The following is a 26,377-nucleotide window of genomic DNA, read 5'->3' as shown; positions in this document are numbered from 1 at the left end:
CTCTGTTTGACGGACCGGAAGAGTGTTCTCTCTGAGCCAGCGTGAGCCAGCCTGCACGCTGAGTGGAGCTGAGGCCAGTAGGGTGGGGACAGTGGCAGGGAGCGGTGCATGGCAGTGGGGGGACCGGGTGCCGTCCGTCACCCAGCACCGGGAGGGGCGCTGGGGTTGGGGCTGGGTGTGGGGCCGCCCTGGGGGGGCGAGGGGCCAGAGGTCAGGGAAGCTGAGGCCCTGGTTGACAGGCGGGGCCAGCGTGGAGCGGGGGGGTCGGACGGGGTCTAGCGGAGGTGGAGGAGGGGGCATGCGGTGCTCACTGAGGGTGTGGGTGCTGCTGGGCTCCCTGGGCCTGGTCTTTCTCACCTCCCTCTTCTTCTCCATCTCCCTGAGGGGGGGCGTCAGCCTGCCCTACCTGGACCCACCCGGATGGGAGGAGTCTCGCCGAGTTAAACTAGTGCCCAACTACGCTGGTGCCCACCAGCTAAGCCCTCTAGAGGGCACCCAGCAGGAGAAGACATGTGCCTGCCCCCGCTGTGTGGGAGACCCTGGGGTGTCGGACTGGTTCGATGAGAACTACGACCCGGACATTTCCCCCGTGTGGACACGGGACAACATCCAGCTGCCTGCAGATGTCTACTATTGGTGGGTGGTAAGTGATCCAGTTGAACACCACCTATTTTTACTCCATTTTACCCATCCTCTTTCGTTCTCCTGGTCTCCATGGAAAGAATGAGAGCAGCTCTGCCAATCATATTAAAAGAAGACAGAGCTGTAAATGTCCCTGGAAGTTCTGTTTGAATTACTGTCAGGAAATCAAGCCTATGTGATTACTTGGCTAAAAGAGGTTGTTATTTCTAAGTAACGTAGAGGAGGTGGGAGTTCAGAGGTTTAGCCTATTTAGTGTCACGTCCTTGAGTTGCTGGCTTTATATATATCCCACTAGATAATTAGGTGAGATTGTAAACAGAAGTAGACCGGCCAGTGCCGAAACAGTGTAAAGTAAATGAGATTAGAGAGAGGAGGAACTAATGAGGTAGGGAAAGGTGAAGGCGTGCATAGATTAGGATTAATGTATCTCCTGTAAAGTCAAGTCTGCAATTTTGAGTTGGTTAGAAGATATTGTTTTAGTAACATATCTCTTATGGAATTGAGCAGAGTGCTGGCCCCTTACACTCTCAAAAAAAGGGTACAGTTAGAGTACAGTATTGTTCTGTCAAAATACACATAATGTACCTTCAGACATACACATATAATCTCTTTTCGGGGCCTTTTAGGGTACATGTGTTGATAATCTAGTATAATGGTCCACTTTTCTACCCAATATTTTGGATATAAAGGTACAGTACAATCATCACAAAAACCTTGACCATCTGTCATATTTCCCAACATGCTCTATTGTGGGTACATTTTTTGAATTGTTTGTTTCAATGTGTTCTTTGCATGCACATTGATTGATTGATTTTATGCTACACGAAGGTAAATAACATACACTACAGTTCAAAAGTTTGGGGTCACTTAGAAATGTCCTTGTTTTTGAAAGAAAAGCAAATTTTTTGTCTATTAAAATAACATAAAATTTATCAGAAATACAGTGTAGACAATGTTAATGTTGTAAATGACTATTGTAGCTGGAAACGGCAGATTCTTTATGGAATATCTACATAGACGTACAGAGGCCCATTATCAGCAACCATCACTCCCGTGTTCCAATGGCACGTTGTGTTAGCTAATCCAAGTTTATCGTTTTAAAAGGCTAATTGATCATTAGAAAACCCTTTTGCGATTATTTTAGCACAGCTGAAAACTGTTGTTCTGAATAAAGAAACAATAAAACTGGCCTTCTTTAGACTAGCTGAGTATCTGGAGCATCAGCATTTGTGGGTTCGATCACAGGCTCAAAATGGCCAGAAACAAATAACTTTCTTCTGAAACTCGTTAGTCTATTCTTGTTCTGAGAAATGAAGGCTATTCCGTGCGAGAAGTTGCTAAGAAACTGAAGATCTCGTACAACGCTGTGTACTACTCCCTTCACAGAACAGCGCAAACTGGCTCTAACCAGAATAGAAAGAGGAGTGGGAGAAGTGGAGGCCCCGGTGCACAACTGAGCAAGTACATTAGAGTGTCTAGTTTGAGAAACAGATGCCTCACAAGTCCTCAACTGGCAGCTTCATTAAATAGTACCAGCAAAACACCAGTCTCAACGTCAACAGTGAAGAGGCAATTCCGGGATGCTGGCCTTCTAGGCAGTGATACAGCCTGTGATACAGCCTGGATTCAAACCAGGGACTGTAGTAACGCATCTTGCACTGAGATGCAGTGCCTTAGACCGCTGCGCCACTCAGTGTATATACTTGGTATAAGGGAGAGGTGGTAGTGAAGAGTATAGTCATAGTTTCTCTACAATGAAGCCTGAGAGGAGCAGAGCAGGAGCAGAGCAGGAGCAGAGCAGGATCAGAGCAGAGCAGAGCAGGAGCAGGAGCAGAGCAGGAGCAGAGCAGGATCAGAGCAGAGCAGAGCAGGAGCAGGAGCAGAGCAGGAGCAGAGCAGGAGCAGAGCAGAGCAGTAAAGACACTGTCTGGCAGCAGCAGTGCCCACTAAACATCTGCCAAAAATTTGTGACCCTGCAGAAATCCGCTGTGCAGTGCCAGGCGTTGGCATCGAGCAGAGGGAGAGAGATGAGAGAGGGAGCAAGAGAGATAGAGGAAAGGATAGAGGGGGAGCAATGGGGAGAGAGGAAAAGAGAGACAGTGAGAGGGTCATGCAGGGGAAACTGAGAATTGGGGAGGAGGTGGCAGGGGGGAGTAGCTGTGCGAGGAGAGAGATGGCGAGAGAGAGAAAGAGGGTTGCTTGTGGGAGAGGGAGAGGTATTTGAAGAGGGTGCCAATAGTCTGATGGAACTATTTTGTTTCTTTGTTGGGAGGTGCTCAGATAGCCAAGTGTTGAAAAACAGCCTCTCATTTTCGCCTTCAATGTTTATACATAGATGTCCTCTCTCCATCTATTTACCCCCAAAACATTTCACCTCTTTTCACCTTCATTTAAATATTCAGTTTCCTTTTCTTTTTCTCATGAATCACTACTACACCCTCCCCCTCTGCCCTATTTCAACATCCTGGTGGAGGAAAGAGAGAAGAGTGTCCTTTTCTGCCCTCAGAACCACCTCTTCTTCTCCCATCCCATCCCCCTCTCCTCAGCCAGTCTCAGTGGCCTGTCCTCCCATATGAGTCTATGGTACTGCCCCTGCCTGCTCTCCTGACCGTGCTGCCTCTCTGTCGCCCCCTGCCTGTAGATGCTGCAGCCTCAGTTCAAGCCCCACACGATCCAGCAGGTGCTGCTGCGGCTGTTCCAGGTGATCCCAGGCCGCTCCCCCTACGGCTCTTGGGACCCCGCCCGCTGCCTGCGCTGTGCAGTGGTGGGGAACTCCGGCAACCTCCGTGGGGCCGGGTACGGGCCCACCATAGACGGCCACAACTACATCATGAGGTGAGGAAGGGAAGGAGAGGGGGTGGGAGAGAAAGAGGATGCTTGTTTTCTAAATCTGTTTATTAGCTGTTCATTTGTATTATACTGTGTATTATACAGTGTATTATACTGTGTATTATACTGCGATTGTAAGCTATCTCTGCAGAAGATTGTGTACCCTTATGGTTGGTGGGTGGGGAGGGGGCGTAGGGTGTCCTCAACAATAGGTTCTGCTGATGTCTTGAATCTGATTATGTTTGATGAAATCTTCCCTCCACATTGGCTGGATAATTGGTCATGTGACTAGCAGCTCTCCGTAGGCTGCGGCTTTGTGTCTTAAGAAGATAAAGGCAGCAAAACATATAGATTATAACGGTAATGCACTAAATCCTACTGAGCTAATCCCTCTCCCTGTCTGTCTGCAAACGCACACACAGACAGACACATACATAGCATATACTCACACAAGCATTACACATGCACAGCCATGCATACAGTACACTATACAATTACACACACACATAACGCATACACAATCCATGGACAGGGATGAAGACAATCAGTGACAATATCTAAGCATGGGAGTGGGTTTGCATATGAGAGAGGGGGGAGAGAGTGTTTTTAATGACAGTAGAATGTGTGTGGGTGGATAAATAACAGTAATGAAACCCAGCACAGCATCCAGGGATCAGCAGCCATTTTCTGCCTTCAGAAGCCTGCCTGCGTGGGCCCAACCAGCTACTACTCTGTCTTCATGGTGTCTGTCTGTCTGTCGTTCTTCCCTAATGTCTTGATATCCCTCTGTCCGTGTCTGTCTGTCTTTGGAGTTACTTCCAGCATGGTCTGATTCCCTGTGTCTGTCCTGTCTATGTGTCCTTCAGGATCAACCTGGCCCCCACGCTGGGCTATGAGGAGGATGCAGGCAGCCACACCACCCATCACTTCATGTACCCAGAGAGTGCCAAGAACCTGGCAGCCAATGTCAGCTTCGTGCTGGTGCCCTTCAAGACCCTGGACCTGCTGTGGATCACCAGCGCACTCTCCACCGGACAGATCCGCTTGTAAGAGCAATGCTCACGCACACACATGCATTTACGCATGGATACACACACACACACACACACACACACACACACACACACACACGTAGTTCTACACATTCTTTAACACACACACCTTTTCACATTAGCACATTTTGTTCACATGTTTAATGTGGCCTGCTGCTTCACACCTTCACAAGCACAGTGCCACGCTCTCTCTTGCTCTCTCTTTGCTCTCTCCTCCCAGTCCAGATCAGAGCACATCAACAACAGAGCCCTCTCTCTGTGGAACCACGGGAACAACGTGCCGTCTGTGAATCATTCAATCACTTAAAAGCAATTTAGAAAGTAAAGGATAAAAGAGTGTTTCATCTCTCTCTCTCTCTCTCAGTACCTACGCCCCTGTGAAGCAGTTTCTGCGGGTGGACAAAGACAAGGTACCACATCTGTCATCAGAATCTCTCCGATCTCTTACATGTATCAGTCAATGGTACTTTTCAACGGAACATAATTGTAGCTGAAGAACCCTTTTAGGTGCTAGATAGCACCTTTTATTCTAGGAGTGTAGCTGTGCTGTTGAGGAACTAGAGCAAGCACACTTGTAGTTGTTTTGTTTGGAACACAGCCCTGCATCCCTGATATCACACATGCAATCCAAAAGTGGTCCGTTATAAATCGCAATCTGGGTCAGGTGGGCATACTTTATAAGCTTATTCTATTAGCCAGTATGACTAGCTAAGTTCTACAATACGATAGATAGGCTTTCACAATGCAATTCACGGAAACGGATCATAATTTGGTGCGCATGGAACGGAGTGCATTCAGGTGCGTGTGTCGCGCCAATGTTCTTCACAGTAGACAAGCAGGCTCATTCTGTTCAGAGTAACCTAAGGTACGACGCCATGTCATCTTAGAAGTGTACAAACATAGTGATCATAAACGTCGACGCTGTATATGACACGAGTGTTATGATATGGAACTGTGACGTGCACATTTGGACTCATGGGTGTTTGGCTTGCTTGTGTGACATCAAAGCAGTATTTACAATCCTCAACGTCTCATCTTTCACAATACACAGAGTCCTCATAATTTACAGCATTTTCCTCACTCAGTCAACCAAAAATGTGCAAAAGTTTTAATATAATGTTTCTTTAGGTCTGCCTAATCGAAGAAGAAAAAATGTCTCTGTTAAAATGTAGCAGCCCCAAGGCTGCGTCATTGCCAGCTATTTTTATTAATCGAGGCCCGGCTATTTCAGTGTTAAACGGCCATGTAGCACTGCACATATGCTTTTGGGTCAAGTGCAAGTTGCCGAGGGTTGATGATCACTTGTGATTTATCAGGTCTTTGTTAATTGCTGCAGTTGTGAACCTTAGGAAATATATAACTGAAATTGTTCAAGCAAGAAATGAATGGAGTACAATTGATTCTGTAGATGCTGTGTTTTTAATTGAAATGGATGTTCTACCTTGTATTGCGTACTTTCTATTGGACCATATCATGTTTTAGGTTATTTCTAGCCGTTGGTGGAGCTTTAGATACTGTCTACTACTGTAGCCAGCTTTTGGGGAGTAACAAGTCATTTATAAATGTGTATAAAGTATATACAGTTAGTAAATGTTTCTTAAGGATCTACGTTAATCAACAACTGAGGAAGTAAGTGTATGTACTGACATTTACAAATGCATTCATTTAACAATTTATAAATATCCCATTCATGATATATATAAATACCTTATAAATAATCTTATGAATTGACAATAACTCCTTTATAACTGGTACATTATTAGTACATTATTTAATAATTTACAAATTGTGAACATACTATGATCAAACACCTTATTCATTACCTTATAAATCATTAATAAATCATTACAAATGTTTAAATGTTTAAATGGCTATTTAGAGATTTCTTATTGACATTTACAAATGTAGGAAGAATTATTAATACATGGTAAGTCAACTCTTTACAAACTGTTTATCTCCACAGGTTCAGATTTTCAACCCAGCCTTCTTCAAGTACATCCATGACCGCTGGACCAGGCACCACGGACGCTACCCCTCCACAGGCATGCTGGTCCTGTTCTTCGCTCTGCACGTGTGTGATGAGGTGAGGTGATCACACACACGCGCGCACACACACACACACACACACACACACACACGCACACACACACACACGCGCACACGCACACACGCACACACACGCGCGCACACACACGCGCACCTCTCGGTCTGTTAGGATTGACATGAACATGATTTGTTGGTCTATCTGTAATGTTTGAAAACCTTGGTCTTGTTTTACAGGTGAATGTTTTTGGCTTTGGCGCTGACAGTCGAGGCAACTGGCACCACTATTGGGAGCAGAACCGCTACTCTGGAGAGTTCCGGAAAACAGGGGTACATGACGCAGATTACGAGGCCCAGATCATCGACTCACTGGCGAAGGCCGGAAAGATCACCGTTTTTCCAGGAAAGTGAGGGCTGGAGGTGTGGTGGACTGGGCAGGCTTACAGGAACACTGGAGTAACCATCACCACCAGACATATTTATGTGCTTAGTTATCTGGTTCTTTGTGATTTGCATAGAGAGGGTTCCATAACACTAGATCATACGTTGCCTGATGACCCTGTTCCCATTGTGCAGGAGGGTAAGATGCTGATGGTTGTGAGTGGAACTACATGTGACTACACACTCTGCCACCAACAGGCCTACCTCCATAGCCCTCAGCCCTGAGGAGAAACGGACGGTCAGAACTATAGAAGTCTGGCCTAGCCACTGTATGGACCTGTGAGTCAGTCCCATCCACAATCCCACCTCCTGCTCATCCGCAGGGGGTTGAGTCATCACACGCCTTAGGGGTCTCACACCCAGAGACTCAGCCCCCTCCCACTCTGTAGCCCCCACCCTAAATGTCATGGCAACCGGTGACGGACACTGATCTACCCCTGCCGTGTCCACACCCACCTGTATAGCTGCTGTTAAAGCCCCCTTGCCCCTCGGAGCTGGGAGCACTAGGTAGTTGACTAGGTACTTGACTAGGTAGTTGACTAGGTAGTTGACTAGGTAGTTGAAGTTTACGTGGTTGGAAGCCCAGAGGCTACTTCAAAATAAGAGTTCCTGTTGTAATTATATGACTGTCATGTTGAAGGTATGTACGGCCCACAGGGATTTGACCACATATACAGTATTAACCCTTTGATTTGTTTTAACCATTTTAAGTGACTAATCATCCTGCTAATTAGGTAGATTGTGGAGAAGCTTACACATGGTCAACAACAACACAAGCAGACATATAGCAATAAGACTAACACTACTCACTCATTAACATACACACACACTCTTCCACACGTACACCGTTCACACAATGTTCTTGGTCATTTAGAGCTAATACCAGTAAGTATAGGACTGAGTACAAAGAGCTCACACTAAGATGACCTGCTGCCTCCTGCTGCCTGTTAAGGGATACTGCATCACTTTGAGGCCCATACATTATATGTACATAGGACAAACTGAAGGCTGCCTCTTTTGTGTCTAATGATGACCACTTGATAATGGAAAGTAATATGGCACAACATAACTAACCCGACTGCTAGTAAAAAATGCCACTATATTTTCAGATCAGAGTTTAGGAACTCTAAAAAGGTAGGTAGCTTAGCAGGTAGCCTAGCAATTAAGAGTGTAGGCCAGTAACCGAAAGGTTGCTGGTTCAAATCCCTGAGCTGACTCGGTTAGAAATCTGTCTGTGCTCTTGAGCAACGCACTTAACCCTAATTGCTTTTGTAAGTCGCTCTGAATAAGGGCGTGTGCTAATTTAGTTAAATGTAAAAACTATGTCTTTAGTCCTGGCTGCAGTAGTTATTAGCCAATTTGGCAATGTGACATTCAGTTAAGGATGTGTGCTGTTGTGTAATCCTATGATGATATCATAAATATGGTATATACCATTATGTACTGTATGATGTACTTGTATTATATCTATCCTTTGCACACCATGGAGTTCTTATCTGACACTCTGACATTGAGTTGGGCAGATCACTGTAACTGATTCCTATACATAACTCATTTCTGTGTGGAATTTTTGTTGGTTTCAAGTATGTCTCTACCTGACACACATACTTTAAGGACATCTACGGAGTGCCAGTGAGTTTTTATCAGCCCTCACTCCTTACTAGTGTGTGTGTGAGAGAGTGCTGTAAAAACAAAATGTGATTTACTTAGTTTTGTCAAAGTGAGATTTTCAGTTAGACCCCTCTCATAACAAAATAGACACATATCAGCAATTTACAGCCATGTGACAACACACACACATCAATGCTTGCGTGCCTTGTCCCAGTGTTGGACATATCTTTCCTGCAGTGCACCATAAACCTCAGTACACGTGTGCTATCTTAAGCTTGATTTAGTCTGCACAGGACATTCACGCAAACACAAAGCCCCTTCTACTATGGGTACTGCTATTGTGATCACAAGAGCGTGTCAGTCATGTCTCTTACACACATACACATATTCTGAGGGCTTCAAATGTCTTCTCCGACTTAGACCATACACCTTAGATGATACCCACCCCCTCTGGTCTTGCCTGGCTGAGAGCTGTGCCTTCTGGACCCATATGATTCACTATGCCTTTCTCTAGGAGCCACGTAGAGGCTTCCTTTATGCTGTTGCTTTTTAAACAACTCATTATCTAGAGATGAAAGAAAATCAACTCCTACCTGTGACTAGAAATGGGTGAAGTTGATGACTATGGTTGTATTCATTTGCTCTTCTCAGCGTTTTGCCATTGTGTCTGTGATTCGTATGTGCCGAGGTAATGTGTTCAAGATGACAGCCGATGGCATTGTGTCCAGTGGTTAAAACATGTCTCCACCTTATGTCTGTATTTTACATGGGATGTTTTAGTAAGTATACCCAACACTTTCCTGGGTGATACTACTAACCACGCCAGAACTAAAACGTGCAATACTTCAAAGAGAATCAAACACAATTGACTAATGATTGGACATAACTTTAATTCCATTACTCCCAATTACTTTTGTAATAACTCTTTATCCAACAGGACAATACCCATATCTACTGTATCAATAAAGCTAGCACATTGAAGCTGAACGCCACGTTTTAGCTCAACGTGCATACGGATACAGTATGTTCCCTAATATGTTGTTTGATTGCTGTGTACACTGTGGGGAACTGACTGTGTGAAAGGTGAGACATCCCTTTCAACTCTGCTGTCCCTGATAGTATTATTCCGTAATGGATAGTTTTGAATGTATTTGAGTTCATCGGGTCTGGCTTGAGTGGCTTCTAGTGATAGCTGAATGGTCTCTTATGAAGCGTCTATGCTGTTGCAGTGTTTTGATGGTTTCATCTAGAGGTCTCTTGTGCACAACAACAATATATACCGACAACAGACTGTACGTGCCATCAGTGTTACTATCATTATTACCAATAGTATCCTCATTAGTATTATGACTATCATTGGTTGTAAGTACTCCCTCTTTACTACTTAAAACCTCAGTGTGTGTGTGTGATGGACTGTTTTTAATCATATGCTATTGTGAAAATAAAAGCAACATGAAAAAAAATTGTGGTTTTCTGGGTCTTTCCTACAGTGGGGCAGTAAGAGAGCTCTTACAACATCAGCCCCTGTACTAATGCTGGACATCGTTACCTAGCATCAGACCGACCAGACAACTAGGTCATCTTACCATCACCTATCAATTACAGGAGAAGACAGATCTAAATAGTAGAAGGAGAAATCAAGTGTTATCAGTATTTTTATTCCACAACGTGACGTTCATGTCTTGATGAATTCCAACGCATTCATAAGTGGCAATAAAATGCATTTCACAGAATTGACAATGTCATGTCACCCATTTATTTAATTCATTATTAATTGACTACATTAATATTGAGATGCCAGACAAAACTGTTACACAGCTGGTGGCACTGACAGGTGCCAAGGTTGCTGTTGTGAATGTACATTACAACTGGCAGAAAAGATAGTCTGCAGAGACCACACCTCCCCACAGTCAGGGAGGGGAAGTGAAACACAATGACATGGGAGAGGCCAATGAAATAGAGAGAAACAAGCAATGAACTGAAGCAGTTTCCTGTTGAGTATTTTCATCATTAGTTAAAGTGGGAAGAGAGGATGGATGGAGGACTAATACCATCTACCTCAGGACAGATCAGGTAGGATGTTGGGGGTAGCATCCTCGTACACCTATCAATCATTTGATCACCTAATCCTTAGACCACAGATCTTGCAGGGAGTCATCAAATTGTGCATGGATCAAAACCATGTTATCCTCCTTAAAATTGCAGATGCAGCTCTCTTTCAGAGAAAGAGGGGTCTTGTATCTGCTTCCCTTTCTAACCTTTGGATGGGTGAATGTTCCTAGGGGTGAATGTTTCTATACAATTTTCTGGAACGTCCAGTTCAGAGTCACAGAGAACAGAGCTGGAACATTCCGGTGGGGTTGGATCGAGGGATCTTTCCCCATAATCATTCACCACACCCCAGCCTCCTCCTCTATTCATTTTCACTCAGTTTAAGTTGGGCAAACTGGTTGGCCATCTGCAGTGCCTCCTCTATGCAGTGTGTGTTCCTGCCAGTTGCCTGGGCAGACATATCCTTACCACCACCTTTGCCATCCATCAGAGGGCAGAGCTCCTGCACCCACTCACTGGCCTTCAGACCCCGGTTGGCAACATCCTGGTAGAGGAGAAAGTCAACAGATAAGATACTGTCCCAACAAAAATGGAAGGTTATTGCATTAAGCACAAATAAGGAGCTAATCTGTGAATGGATGTAAACACACAGGTTGAGCACATGGCTTACCTGAGGCACCTGGCATAAACAGACAATCTTTCCAGCATCGTGGTCTACGGTGAAGAGCATAGCAGCAGTCTGGGGGGACTGGGTCTTCAGCAGCTTCAGAGACTCATTCAGAGCCTGGGACACAAAAATACACAGTAACAGGGTTAGAAAATAGAAGTGGAATTAGACATAAATGTAGGGATAATGTGTGCCGTGGTGTGTTGTAATTCTCCACAGTGGCAGGGTTGGCTGTAGAAGAGAGAAAAGGATGTTGTTGTTACCTTGGCAGAGGCTCCACTTTCCATCTCCATGACTACCAGCGGCTGGTTAGGGCTGCTGTCAATCATCTCCTTGGTCTTTTCAAGAACCTGGGGGAGGGGAGGCAGAGAGAATATAGTAATTAATGACCAGCTGAACGAGAGAACATGAGGAAAGCACCATTCATATAGAATGGCCTGCATACTCCCCAACTACACAGCCTACATAGTACATCAGTTTCTATGACATGTAGTATCCCTTCACCTAGTAAAAAAATACAACTCCACACCCCCCCCCCCCTAAACCCCATGTCTGGTCCCTCTCTCTTACCCTCCCCTAAACCCCATGTCTGGCCCCTCTCTCTTACCCTCCCCTAAACCCCATGTCTGGCCCCTCTCTCTTACCCTCCCCTAAACCCCATGTCTGGCCCCCCTCTCTTACCCTCCCCTAAACCCCATGTCTGGCCCCTCTCTCTTACCCTCCCCTAAACCCCATGTCTGGCCCCTCTCTCTTACCCTCCCCTAAACCCCATGTCTGGCCCCTCTCCCTTATCCCCCCCTAAACCCCATGTCTGGCCCCCCTCCTAAACCCCATGTCTGGCCCCTCTCTCTTACCCTTTTCTGGACATCAGCCTTGCTGGCACGGTCCAGGTCATCCATGGTCTTCTTCAAGCCTTTCAGGGCCTCCCTCATCTTATCCTTCTGCCACTGGGAGATCACTGCCATGCCCAGAAACTGCAACAACACAGAACAGAGAGATAGTAAGTAAACACGCAGACAGACACGGCTCATTAAGGGCTGGATGTTCTGCGACAGCTCTCACCTCTGTCATGTCAGCGATTTCCTTCTGCACGTCTTTATTGGGGGCGGTCTGAACCTTCACCTTCTCCCCCAGAGCAGACAGAGACTGTCTCAGAGCATCTGCTTTCCTGTGGGCCTGAACAGAGCAGGGTGGGGACGGGATTCAAGTTATTCAGTTACCGTTGAGTAAATAGCGGTTACGAAAGAGTGATACCTATACCAATCATCGCCCAGTGATTTGACTAAGAACCTGCAGTATAATGAAGAACACAAATGTCAAGCATCCAGTAATGGTTGGGAACCTTTGTCCTCTCACCTTCTGTGCTTCTGCTCCCGTCACTGCGACGATACGGCGGATTCCCTTGGCGATGGCCTCCTCTGACACGATGACAAAAGGTGCAGCATGGCCAGAGTTCCGCAAGTGCCTGAAGTTACAGATAACATGAACTTAACAGTATTCCGTACATTCTAAGTATGCCTATATTTCTGTTACTAAGGGGCTATCAGTCTGTCAAGAGTGCGCCTGCGCAGGAAGTTTGGTTGTTGATGGACCTAGCCATGAGTGGAATGGCTACCTTGTAGCGTGTTCATAAGGTATAGTAAACTTTGTTAAACTGGAACCTTGTCGTTGTGTCATTGAGTTAACATTGGTAGCAGAGGATGGCTAATAACTACAATGTGCCACCTCGCTTCGACTAGAAGAAGTCGTACGAAAGTTGGAAAAATGAACTTGGAATCTGGACACGGGTTACTAATCTGGACGCGAAAAAGCAAGCACTTGCGGTGGTATTATCGCTCGAGGGAAGAGCGAGAGATGCAGCACTGGAAATATCCGTTGAGGATTTGAACAAGGATGATGGTATGGGAACTCTGATCAGAGCACTGGATTCTGTATTTCTTAAAGAAGAGAAAGGCCGTGCCTACGAGGCATATTCAAACTTTGACAGTGTTACGAGAGATATTTCGGTTGCAATGACGGACTACATCATTGATTTCGAACAGAGGTACCAATAGGATGCGCAAGTACAACATGTTTCTCCCGGATGCAGTGTTAGCTTTCACGTTGCTAGATACTGCCTGTCTACATGGTAGGGAGACACAGTTGACTTTGACTGCTTGTACTGTACTGACTTTTGCATTAATATAGTCGGCACTAAAAATAATTGTTGGTGAAAAGACGTCTGTCGCGTCAATAGCAGATGGAATGCAAGTGAGTGACTCGGCATATTACACTGAGCAGCAGAGAAAAGGCGCCAACAAGTCACTTTCTCAAGACAACCAGAGAGGGCGCCATTTCCCGGCACAAATCCACTGGGCAAATATGGAAGGAGATCAAAATGTGCCATTTGTCAAAGCACTTACCACTGGGTTAAAGACTCCTCATAAAAATGAACAAGTTAAACTAACAGAGGAAAATGTAAACACAGAGATAACAGTGTAATGTTACACTGCTCTTTCAAACAAATCTGCTTCTGATACTGAGATTTTTATAGTTGAATCCTTAGGATCTGCTGTGATTGATACTGCATGTACACGGACAGTGTGTTGTACAAAATGGCTTGATAGCTATGTCCGGGAACTAAATATGAAAGAAGTACAAAATATGATTGACACACCAAGCAACAGCGCTTTCAAATTTGGAGATGGGAGAATTGTCTATTCTACCAAGAGAGTTAAGATACCAGCAAACATTGTGACACTTAGTCTGACCATTGAAACAGAGGTGGTCCCTGCAGATATCCCCTTACTTTTAAGCAAAGCTTCCCTCAAGAAGGCAGGGGCTGTACTAGACATAAACAATGACAAGGCAGTGATGTTTAAACAACCAGTGACTCTTGAACTTACTACCTTGGGCCACTATTGTGTAAACATTTTAGACAAAGACATCACCAGAGTCCATGTAAAAATGAGATTCTGATGGACACAAAGCACCACATGCAGCGAGAAAAGCGTTCACTGAAGCAGAGTGCTGAGAGAGAATTTGCAGGGCTCTGCGTAAACAGCTACGACCCACCAATGAGAAGTACGAAACTGGAAACAAAGTGTACTACAAACGAGTTGACTGTCAAGAGTGGAAGGGACCGGGAGTAGTCATTGGCCAAGATGGTGTGGTGATATTTGTGAGGCACGGAGGCATCATTGTCAGGGCGCATCACTCAACATTGCGGAAAGTAAATGATCAACAAGATAGAGGGGCTGTTGCTGAGAATCAGTCTCCTAATGAAAATGACAAAAAGGTCACTAACAGACACAAACCTACCAGATGTCGCATCCAATGATATGGACACTGAAACTGACACAGGAAATGGAGCAGAGACCTTCAATCATGCCACAGGTAATACTGTTGAGCGTTCAAATGAGGAAAACATTCAACAACAGCCACGTGTGTTAAGACAACATGGTTGTTCCAATCTGAAAACTGGACAAACTGTTAAATACATGGACAGAGAAAGTGGTATTCCACACACAGCAACCGTCATTGGACGAGCAGGAAAAGCAAAACACCAGAACTGGTACAACTTGCTATACTCTGAACCAGCTACACTTTCTGGTACAACAGGGTCAGCTGACCTGTCACTTGTAGATAATCTCAGAATTGAACCAATGGAAAAATCGAGAAAAACAGAATGACATTCAAAATGATGATGTACTTGAAACAAAGGATGTGTCATTTGACTCAGCTAAGCTAGATGAGCTCAGTAATTGGAGGAAAAATTGAGTGTTTGAGGAAGTCAAAGACATTGGCCTAAAATGTGTCTCAACAAGGTGGGTGTGTACCCTTAAAGAATCCTTAACTGGTTTAGAGGAGCTGGCTGCTAAACAACTCCCAAAAGACTCACCGACATGCGCCTCAGAGTCACTCAGATTGCTGATGTCAGTGATCTGCCAGAAACAATGGAAACTTAATTCCATAGACATCAAATCTGCATTTTTTCAGGGAACAGAGCTGTCAAGGGACATTCACATCCAACCTCCGCCTGAAGCTAAGAGCGAAGGAACACTGTGGAAACTAAAAAAGTGTGTGTATGGACTGGCAGATGCATCACTCTACTGGTACAACAAAGTCAAGGCAACAATGCTGAATACAGGTGGAAACCTGTCACAAGTGGATCCTGCAGTCTTCTATTGGCTTGATCAAGACTGCTATGTGACTGGAGTACTTGCCTGTCATGTTGATGACTTCATCTGGGGTGGCTCACAGACCTTTGCTACAACTGTGATTCCACACATGAAAGCTGTTTTCCAGGTCGGCCGTGAGGAGCATGATAATTTGTTATGTTGGCATAGAGTTTATTACAGTTGATGGGACAATACTGATGCAACAGGAGAGCTATATCAAGAATCTTCAACCCATTCACATGGATTCTTCAAGAGCCGTACAAAGGAATTCCCCTCTATGTGGAATTGAAGCTGATCAATTGAGGTCAAAGATAGGACAAATTTTATGGGTTGCTAGACAGAGTAGACCTGATGTAATGTTTGATGGTTGCAACTTGGCATCTAACACAAAACACGCCACTATACAAACCATTCATGAGGCAAACAAAGTTGTTCGTAAACTGAAAACACAACAAGTGGCTTTAAAGTTTCAGCATGTTGGAAAAGATGACTCTTTGAAACTAGTTGTCTTCAGTGATGCTTCGCTAGGGAACCTTACAGATGGAGGCACACAAGGTGGACATCTAATCGTGTTAATGGGTGAAGGAGGAAGATTCTCACCTATCTGTTGGCAGTCAAAAAGGATCAGAAGGGTTGTCTGAAGCACACTTGCTGGAGAAACCCTTGCTCTTGCGGATGGAATTGACAATGCGATCTTTCTTGCAACTCTGTTCTCAGAGCTTACCACTGGTGAGGCAAAACGGCACATTCTACCTGTAGTTTGTGTCACTGACAACTACTCATTAGTTGATGCTGTGAAGTCAACCAAGTCTCTCACAGAGAAAAGACTTCGTCTTGAGATTAGCAGCATCAAGGAACTTATTCAAGCACAGAGAATCCAGCGGATTCTGTGGTCGACCACAAAGGAACAGCTTGCTGACTGTCTGACTAAAAAAGGAGCATCCGGTCTTGTGCTCCTACAGGCTCTCAGTAATGGAAAGAGGCAGCTTGAGTAATACAAATAAAAACTGTGTCACACAACCCATTTGTAATGGGGAACATGAATAATACTTGGACATTTAATTATGTTGTTGATGTTTTATTTGTCTTTAAAGAAAAGAGGTTGTTAAGTTCATGTTAAGTATCCCTATATTTCTGTTATTACGGGGCTATCAGTCTGTCAAGAGTGCGCCTGCGCGGGAAGTGTTTGGTTGTTGATGGACCTAGCCTTGAGTGGAAGCCTACCTTGTAGTGTTCATAAGGTATAGTAAACTTTGTTAAACTGGAACCTTGTCGTTGTGTCATTTCGAGTTAACAAATACAACCGAGCAACAATCTCACAGTAAATTCTCAAACAAAATCTCTGTATTTCTGAATCATGAGATGTAATTATGAAAAGCAACTGCAACCACGGGGAGCTGTGTACTCACGTTCCTCCGCAGAACTCGATGGAGGTGAGGGAGCCGGCAGCGCTGCTGGGGTCAGCCAGGAGGTCAGCCACAGGGATGCCAATGGACACCACACGCACCGGGTCAGGGTAGGTCTCATCAAACACAGCACGCAGACCCTGGATGGCTTTAGCTGCTGCCAGAGGGGTATCCATGGCATAGACATGCTGTAAGAGACAGAAAGAGCTGATGTCGTGACTTGGTAATAAACGCTTGAAAACAGTGCATTCTGTGAGGAGGAGAAAATGATGACAGGAGCCTTGGGGTGACAGTGTATAAAAGAAAACAGGAGACGATATGGACTGTTAAGGTGCAATAAGGCAAGGATACAGTCAAGGAATACTCAAATAGAACAATAGACAACAGGCCCTATAACACCAGCAACCAAAGAGCTGTGTAAAAACAACACTTGATCAAACGGAAATTAACATACCCCTACTCATACTTTCAGTGACCTATGACCTCTCACCTTTGCATCGCGGATCATGGTGCAGGCAATCTCCTCTGTGCGTCGCACCTCTTCTGTGCTCAGAGCACCTTTGGCGGTGAAGTCAAAGCGCAGGCGGTCAGGAGCCACCAGGGAGCCACGCTGGTCAGCCTCTCCCAGGACCTCCCTCAGGGCAAAGTTCAGGATGTGGGTGGCAGTGTGGTTACTCATGATGGGCCTACGACGAGCCTGGGGGGGGGGGAGAGTGGACAGTAGAGATGTAATGACATTTTCAATACCAAGGCAGTTAAGAAAAGATCTCGAGATCGAGTCATTAAAGTGTACTTTTGAGTGATGCATTACCTCATCCACGTGCAGAATGACGTGATCTCCAACCTTCAGAGTGCCGTAAACCGTTCCTACATGCAGCACGTATCCACCCCGAACCTGGGTGTTCTTCACTGTGAACTCCATCCTCTGAGGAAGGGAGTAAATGTGATGTGAAAGGGAGACAGAATTACATTACAGTCATTTAGCAGACGTTCTTATCCAGAGGGACTTAGAGGAGCAATTAGGATTAAGTGCCTTGCTCAAGGGCACATCGACAGACATTCGACCTAGTGGGCTCAGGGATTCGAACCAGCGACCTTTCGGCTACTGGGCTAACGCTCTTAACCGCTAGGCTACCTGCTGCCAACGTTCATGTCTAATATGGCTTTTACAACTTAAAGAGTGGCCCGTCTGTCCTCCCTGTAGGTCCTTACATCATCTACAGAGTCGTCCTCTCTCAGCATGTAGCCCTCGTCGAAGCTCTGTCCACCCTGCTCCGCATAGAATGAAGTCTTGTCCAGCAGAACCCCACACTCCTGCCCTGTCGTCACCTCTTCCACAAAGGCACGCTCCCTCCTCAGAGCCAGCACCGTGCCCACAGCCTGCTCAAACACTGGGACAACCACAGAGCAATATACAGGGATTAAAAACAGACACAAGCAAGAAAGCGATTTGAATAAACACCAAGCAAACCATCTTTCTGAGTTGGTTAATAAAACTGAGTTGATTTTATTTGCGTCTCTCACCATATTTGCCGCTGTCGTCAGCACTGTAGCTGTACTTGAGTGCGTCGTCAGTAGCAGCGATGCCTTTGTTGCGAAGGTCCTCGATGGCATAGATGTCCAGCATGATGTGGTCCTCATCCCCAGAGCCCTTCCCCTGGGACTTAACCTGAGTGGGAGGGACATGGAGGAGACAGCCCAATCCCCGTTCTATTTACATTGAATAAACCTTCAACTAAGTTTACACCAATGATGAATCAGTCATTCATTATGTGGAAACATCATACTCACGAATTAACACTGCATGTAATGGAGCTGTAATGTATTGTAAATACTTATTTATCTAATAAGCAGAGCAAGGCACTTGTCACTTACAGTGCAATACTGACTGAGAAATGCTGACAGAGAGGAAAGCATTCATGTCTGTAGACATTCACAAAGCAGTACATTTCCCACCTCCACAGGCTAATTCAAAAATCCACATCAACTTCATGCCAATCCAAGGCTCCATCTTTTCTACTGCTCACCATTTCTCTACTCTCACCTGAGCAGCCTTCTTCTCCTCCTCAAAAGCAGCAACATCCACCATCATCCCCCTCTCCTCAGCAATTAGGGCAGTGAGATCAAGGGGGAAACCGTATGTGTCATACAGCAACCAGGCGGTGTCACCTTCACAGGGAGAGAAGAGAAAAAGGGTTTAAAAAAAAGCATTCTGTTTTGACAAGGTAAATGTTTCTAATTAATCCAATTTGCTAATGTAGCTCTTCAGTACCAGGGATGGTCTTGCTGTCTCCCAGACTCTGGATCTTTCTGTCCAGGATCTTTCGCCCCCTGCTGAGTGTCTTGAGGAACTGCTCCTCTTCCTCGTTGATGATGTCCTTTACCATGTCTGGGTCTTTCTTCAGCTCAGGGAAGGCATCGCCCTGGAGGGGGAAAGGGGATACCTAGTCAGATGCACAACTGAAATGTATCTTCCACATTTAACCCAACCCATCATTCAGGGTGGTGCTGGTTGCTGCTTTAAATCACCGTCAACCGCCCTGGGAGCAGTTGTTGTTGGGAGTTAACTGCCTTGCTCAAGGCCAGAATGGCAGATTTTTCCAGCTTCGAGGGGACAGCAGAGGAAAACAGGAAAGGACTAAGACCGAAGGAGAGATGGTGAATAACAAAGAGTGGGATGACTTTCTTACCAGGGACTCTACCACCACGTCAACTAGGGTAGCAAAGAAGCCTTTCTGAGCACCCAGCTTCTCGTGAGAGTACCTCACAGCACGACGCAGGATCCTCCTCAACACATATCTGAACACACAGAGGGAGAAGGTTAACATGTGCACATTAAGAGATTGATGTTCACACAAACATAGACCAAAGACAGTCAGCCAGATACTTAAAAGGGCTCACCCTCTCCCTGTGTTGTCTGGCCTGCCCCCGTCAGAGAGGGCGATGGTGATGGTGCGGGCGTGGTCAGCCAGGACACGGTAGGCCATGTCAATGCCATCTACGTCCTCAGCACCAACCTTTCCTGTGTAGTCCCTGGCTCCTGTACCCTGTTCAGAACAACCACATTGGTACTGTCAGACAGGTCATTCAGAGCACCCAGAGAGTAATGGTAAATAGTGTTTGGTAGTGGTGCTTGCCTTCTGGATGGCTTGGAAGTAGGGGATGAAAAGATCTGTGTCGTAGTTGGACATCTTATTCTGCAGCACAGAGACCAGACGCTCCAGACCCATGCCTGTATCAATGCTCTTCTTAGGCAGGGGCTTAAGCTCTGTCTCAGACTCCCTGGTGGGGGTGGGGGAGGAACAGGTTCAGTCAGATCATGCGTCTACGCACATCTGCATGTGCATTACACAGGACTTGAATTGAACACAAACAATATTCTTATTCGTTTCAGGAAACTAGGCATGTCGCGCGTCACTACTTTACAGGACATAAATTTTAACGTAAAAACATTTATCAAAATGAATGGCAGAAATGCCTTCTGGAACATGGGAACTTTCATGTGCCTTAATAACAAACTTGTATGCCATCTTAAATACGAATACAATTGTAAAATTACAAGCCTAGTTGGTTTAGCCATGAAAAAAAACAAAAAAACACCAGTCTCCGGATTACATCTTCACTATGGGCAACCATGGAATCCGTGACAGAGAGGGAGAAGCATTCATCCATATATACAGGTAAAAGAGTCTCGCTAGCTACATTTTCATGTATTATGTTTCTCATTTTGTCAGAAAGTTGTTTTCATTTCAAGTTAAAGCTAGATAGCTAACGTTAGCTGGCTGCTCGCTAGCTAACATTACATGTATGATCTGTGTAGTAATATTATTCGTATCTCAGAGCCATTCGCATTGCTAGTTATAGCTTAATTGTAGCTAGTTATATTTAGCTACCTGTAGATTCATAAAGTTTGGATTATGGTTCATTGTTTAGCTAGCTACATGTCTAAACCAAAAAGACTCCACTATGCAAGTAACCATTTCACTGTACTGTTTACAGCTTCTGTATCCTGTGCATGTGACAAAAAAAAGAACATGACCTGCACCAAAATCAAATTAGGATATATGTTTTTATTTAATCCATTTTAGAATAAGGCTGTAATGTAACAAAATGTGGAAAAAGTAAAGTGGTCTGAATACTTTCCGAATTCACTGTATACTAAATTAATTTTTAAAAGGGTGGGTTTATTGGCTTTAAAATACACCAGTTATGCTATTTTGGACCACCAGGCTGCTGAAGTCATGCAGCCTGTCGTTTTTGTGTTCATACTTTTTCATAACGACAAGTTTGATGTCGGATGACAATAGAATGTTCATGATGTCACTGCGACAACTGTATACAGACATGTCAATAGATGTAGTATAAACCAGCGTTTAGTCTTGAAATCTTTGGTTGTACACTACCGTACTCACTGTTTAGCACATGGGCTCATAAGTGAATCCTTAAAGAGATGGGTGAGGCTTAAGAAGCTGGAACGTTGCTAAATGGGTGTAGACAAAGAAGAGCTCTCCAGTAGGTGTACCAAAATATTCAAGGACAATTTTCTCAAAAGTGGGGTAACAAGTTTATCAACTTTCAAAGCAGAATTACTTTCCCATTGTTCCTCAACTATAGTGTATGATACACCATTTTCTAGCTCTGAGTCTACTTTTATCCAATGTAAAAAACACAATTTCAAATTTTGCTACATGAGACCCAATCGAGCCAGTCAGTCACATATTTTACAGCTATTTATAAATTCATTACCTGTTGTACTGGATGAACACCAGGTTCCAAATCTCCAGCACATTGGGGTCGTCCATATTGACCAGGTGGGCTGCATCTCTCCCCCCGATGCGGTCAAAGTGGATCTCACTGCAGGGCCCACAAGGACCTGTGTCCCCCATCTCCCAGAAGTTATCCTTCATGCTGCCGGGTATAATACGAGCCTCATCCACTCTGTCACCCAGAGAAGAGACAGGTAAAACAGGGGTGTATTCATTAGTCATATACCGTTAGAAAATATTTTGCAACAAAAATTAGAGGTTCTATTGGACAAATTCATGTAAAGTCCCTCCCTGTTTGGTACCGTTTGCTTCAATTTGGTTCCTAAAGTAAATGCTAAATGGTTTCCGTTGCAAATGACGAAATGTTTTGCAATGGAATCCGACTAATAAATCCTTCCCAGGTGAGACTCAGAAGAGGGAGGTTACAGTAGGAGCAGGTTGGGTTGGAACACGGGCACAGAGCGAGATTCTCACAAGACTGTTTTTGTAACCAGAAAAGTGGCGTCTGGAGGTTTGAAAAGGGAACAGTACCCTGAGAGAATTATCACCCAACACATAGTGTTACTGACCACAATAACAAGAATAGAAAGAGTGCAGCATATTTCTATCATTCAGGTAGATTTGGATATATAATAGCCCGATTCGATCTGACAAGAATTTCCTACTCCTGAAACTCACTCACCCGAGGTCCAGCCATATCTGTTTACACTCCAGATCTGGATCCAGCCCAGCTTCTTCATGACCCCCGAAGTAGGTTACGTACAGACGCTCGATAGGAATCCCAAATTCCTTAGTCAGCAGCTCCAGGGCCATCGTACAAGCAAGGTGCTGCAGGGAGAAGAGTCAGCAGGAAAGGAAATAAGAGATATACAATCAATTAATCTTCCCAACACGCAAACACTATCTTGAGAGACTTGTTAAAATGTTGCTGCGTCATTAGATGGGATGACTACGACAGTATCTAACATCTGGTCTCCATGACTTACTTTAAAGTAGTCTCCGAAGGACCAGGAGCCCAGCATCTCAAAGAAGGTGTGGTGGTACACGTCCTTGCCCACATCATCCAGGTCATTGTGCTTGCCCCCAGCGCGGATGCACTTCTGTGTGTTAGCTGCACGCTTGAGTCTGGCCATGGGGTGGGACGGATCAATGGTGTTCAGGAATATAGGTTTGAACTGGAAGGGGAGGTTGGATAGGTGGACAAAGAGAGAGGGTGGGTAAGAAAGACAGCGTTAAATTGGGATGAGTATACTTCAAATAGTCTATTCTTTCCATGCAACTGAAAAAAGCTTCAAATAGGGACAGAATGTGTGAGTTTAGGAGACATCTTTTCAGAACAATACACTCCCAGAGGGTATTATTCCACTGAGTTGAGGCTTTAATTAGCCAATAGAGCCACACTCTCTACAGACCTGCAGGGGAGAAGTATGGGGGAAGGGATAGTATTGCTGCGTACCTGGTTCATGCCAGCATTAGCAAAGAGCAGTGTGGGGTCATCCAAAGGTATGGTGGCGGATGAGTGGACATACTGGTGTTCATGGCGACGGAAGAAGTCGATGAACTTCTCACGGATCTGAGCAGCAGTCAACAAAGAGTCCATTCTGAAAGGACTGGCGATCATACAGACAGTGGAAAAACAGTTAGGAACAAACACATGAAATGCCGGTGAGGGAGAAGGTATGGGTAGGCAGGTCCGAATACTATAGGTAATAAACTAAAGTTTCAATTAAATTATTCTGTGTCCTTGCTTCAACTGGAATAGCAAGCAAATGTTTTGGGGGCAAACTGAATATCAGCTTCAACCAAATTCATGTGAAAACAATGTTTACTTTACAGCACATCCCTGACTGGACCTATAAAACACTAATTGCAGCTGCCTTCCACATCCTTGGATGTCGTCGTCCCCACAGTGACTGTACGTACTAGAGGTCGACCGATTATGATTTTTCAGCGCCGATGCCGATTATTGGAGGACAAAAAAAAAACCCGCTACCGATTAATCGGCCGATTTCTTAATTTTTTTGTAATAACAGCAATACTGAATTAACACTTATTTTAACTTAATATAATACATCAACAAAATCAATTTGGCCTCAAATAAATAATGAAACATGTTCAATTTGGTTTAAATAATACAAAAACAAAGTGTTGGAGAAGAAAGTAAAAGTGCAATATGTGCCATGTAAGAAAGCTAATGTTTTAGTGCCTTGCTCAGAACATGAGAACATATGAAAGCTGCTGGTTCCTTTTAACATGAGTCTTCAATATTCCCAGGTAAGAAGTTGTAGGTTGTCGTTATTATAGGACTATTTCTCTCTATACGATTTGTATTTCATATACCTTTGACTATTGGATGTTCTTATAGGCACTTTAATATTGCCAGTGTAACAGTATAGCTCTCCTCGCTCCTACCTGGGCTCAAACCAGGAACACATCGACAACAGCCACCCTCGAAGCAGCGTTACCCATGCAGAGCATGGATGGAAGCCACCTGTGCTAATTAGCCATCTTACATGCTCCTAACACCTGTGTGTAAAGACTGGTGGACACTACACGACTTTGAAAATCCTAACATCGCTAAGCCTCTTACATTAAACGACCGTCGTTCCAGTAGCTTTTTTGTGTGTGTGGCCAACATAGCGGTGCGCACACTAAATGATGTGGCACAGCTGGTGGTCACACACTACAAGATTTTTCACTTGGTCAAGAGGCTTGTCGAAACCATGCTGTCTCGCGAAACAAATGACGTGATTCGATTGAACGTAGCTACAAACCGTCGCTCAAAGCAACCTTAAACGTTCAGTCAGACTTTAAAAAATATGTAACCTTTATTTAACTAGGCAAGTCAGTTAAGAACAAATTATTATTTACAATGACGGCCTACCCTGGGCCATTTGGGCGCCGCCCTACGGGACTCCCAATCACCGCCGGATGTGATACAGCCTGGATTCGAAACAGGGATTTTTAAACAGGTTTGATGTTGTCGGCACAAAATCTGCAATGCTCTTGTGTGAGATGTGCAAACAAGGTGAGAACGTTTGTACTTGCCTTCAACCAAAGCGTCAAATCGGTGCAGTCTGACGTTCACAAGCCATATTTAATTCAAAATGTTGGCTAGATATTTAAACTCTGTATGGCAAGCGCGAATCCTGCGCCTCAGACCGCTGCGCCACTCGGGAACCCAAGAGAGATCGTTGTCGGCAGGATTCACGCTTGCCATACAGAGTTTAAATATCTAGCCAACATTTTGAATTAAACATTGCCTGTGAACGTCAGACTGTACCGATTTGACACTTTTGCTTTGGTTGAAGGCAAGTACAAACGTTCTCGGCTTGTCTTTGCACATCTCACACAAGAGCATTGCAGATTTTGTGCCGACATCAAACCTGTTTAAAAATATAGGGATGTCTGACTGCTCAAAGACGAGAACCACAGCCCTCAGATTGCGTATTTGACTCGATTACATTAAGAGTGTCAATGACGGCCGCACACCCAGAGTAGGTAACGACATCAGTATTTTGTCTCTAATCTCAAGTGTCTGGGACAGCTAAATCGTGGCCAAAATCGTGTAGTGTACACCGGCTTTAAATCGGGAAGTGTATAGCGGAAGTTTAGTTTCGTCAGATGGAGGCATCCATAGCTGTATTGACCTGTGCAAAACTGCTACAGTATGTTTATATTTTTAATTGAAGGATTACTTATTGCTGATGAAAGGGCTATGCTTCGAAAGCTATATCACAAGCGATGATTGACAATACTAAACCTTAAAAACATAGCGTCGGGGTTATAGTTCATACAAGCCAGTCGTGGGCAAAGCTAATTCTGAAAACTGTAGGGAGAAGGCAAAACGCCGCCTAGAGAGTTTGAGCTAGTCCCGGTCCTGACAACCGAGTTAACGACCGCCCGCACCGTCTTTTTTTTTTTTTTTTTTTTTTTTTAACAGCAAGCTCATCCTGCAATTGTAACCTGCCCTGACCGTAGTTATTTTTTTATCGATACATTCGTGCTAAAATGAGGCGGTTACATTGAGCCCTTCTACGTCTCCCTTTGCAAATTCGTTGACTAGCAATACATTCGTTCTTAATGGTTGGCTAGTTAGCTAGCTAGCCAGCCTGCTAATTACCCATATAGGTAACTAGCTAACATTAGCTAACTAGCTAAATAAAGTTAGCTAATGGAGATAACTAGCTGGGTTTAAAGTTAATACCATAGTCAGGCATAATCCAACGGTGTATGAATAATTGCCATTCTCATTTCTCAAGTCATTAATGAAAACGTCAGCTATATGCTACATTCGAACGAATTAAGTAGCTATATTAGACATAAATCCGCAGTTTTTAATCATTTTAACAATGACAGGCACCATTAACTGTACTCCTATCAATTAAACATTTCCCATACTCACAAAGTGTATCTTTATTTTGTTTCTGTCACCGCTCGCACTGACACCCCACGCTGGTACAATCAAAGTGAAATGCAGTGTTCCCGCATATACACTGCCACTATTGGTTTGACAGAACAGTCACTGCATTGGTACTCAGTTTCTATTGGTTATAATTTACTGTCAATCATTGCCAAACCCGCTACCGCACTTGCGCGAACTGCTGTCGATGGCTGATGCAATAAAAATCTATATTTATTTTCTCTTATAGAGCAATATGTGGATTGAAAATAAATAATGTATATTTCCTGATGCATTATTAGCATG

At 44.5% G+C, this 26,377-nt stretch overlaps 2 protein-coding genes across 3 annotated transcripts; one reads left to right on the top strand and one right to left on the bottom strand.

Annotated features, from left to right (window-relative positions):
• Positions 1–10: 10 nt before the first annotated feature.
• st3gal2 (ST3 beta-galactoside alpha-2,3-sialyltransferase 2) lies at positions 11–10,081 on the top strand. Of its 2 annotated transcripts, XR_003878918.1 has the most exons (7): positions 235–643; positions 3,284–3,477; positions 4,338–4,517; positions 4,888–4,933; positions 6,487–6,606; positions 6,804–7,514; positions 7,551–10,081. XR_003878918.1 is itself a non-coding variant. In XM_029757771.1 (6 exons), exons 1-6 carry the CDS (start codon positions 299–301, stop codon positions 6,975–6,977), a joined length of 1,059 nt encoding a protein of 352 aa, XP_029613631.1. In that variant the 5' UTR covers positions 11–298; the 3' UTR covers positions 6,978–10,081. The 2 variants fall into 2 exon arrangements, 1 of the variants encoding a protein (XP_029613631.1); XM_029757771.1 differs by having other exon boundaries at positions 11–643; positions 6,804–10,081.
• A 178-nt stretch (positions 10,082–10,259) lies between these two features.
• aars1 (alanyl-tRNA synthetase 1) lies at positions 10,260–26,158 on the bottom strand. Its single transcript, XM_029757765.1, has 21 exons — positions 26,075–26,158; positions 23,126–23,279; positions 22,656–22,844; positions 22,352–22,497; positions 21,650–21,841; positions 20,041–20,185; positions 19,805–19,950; positions 19,594–19,702; positions 19,176–19,326; positions 18,948–19,072; positions 18,428–18,572; positions 18,116–18,294; positions 17,715–17,828; positions 17,394–17,600; positions 16,907–17,091; positions 12,694–12,802; positions 12,400–12,513; positions 12,192–12,311; positions 11,601–11,687; positions 11,341–11,454; positions 10,260–11,214 (listed from the first exon to the last, which is right to left on the bottom strand). Exons 2-21 carry the CDS (start codon positions 23,267–23,269, stop codon positions 11,032–11,034), a joined length of 2,904 nt encoding a protein of 967 aa, XP_029613625.1. The 5' UTR covers positions 23,270–23,279; positions 26,075–26,158; the 3' UTR covers positions 10,260–11,031.
• Positions 26,159–26,377: the final 219 nt, after the last annotated feature.

Source organism: Salmo trutta, chromosome 7, assembly GCF_901001165.1.
Source record: "Salmo trutta chromosome 7, fSalTru1.1, whole genome shotgun sequence".
NCBI classification, from domain to species: Eukaryota; Metazoa; Chordata; class Actinopteri; order Salmoniformes; family Salmonidae; genus Salmo; species Salmo trutta.
Note: the sequence above shows the minus strand (reverse complement) of the source record. Positions and strands in the feature narration are given on the sequence as shown.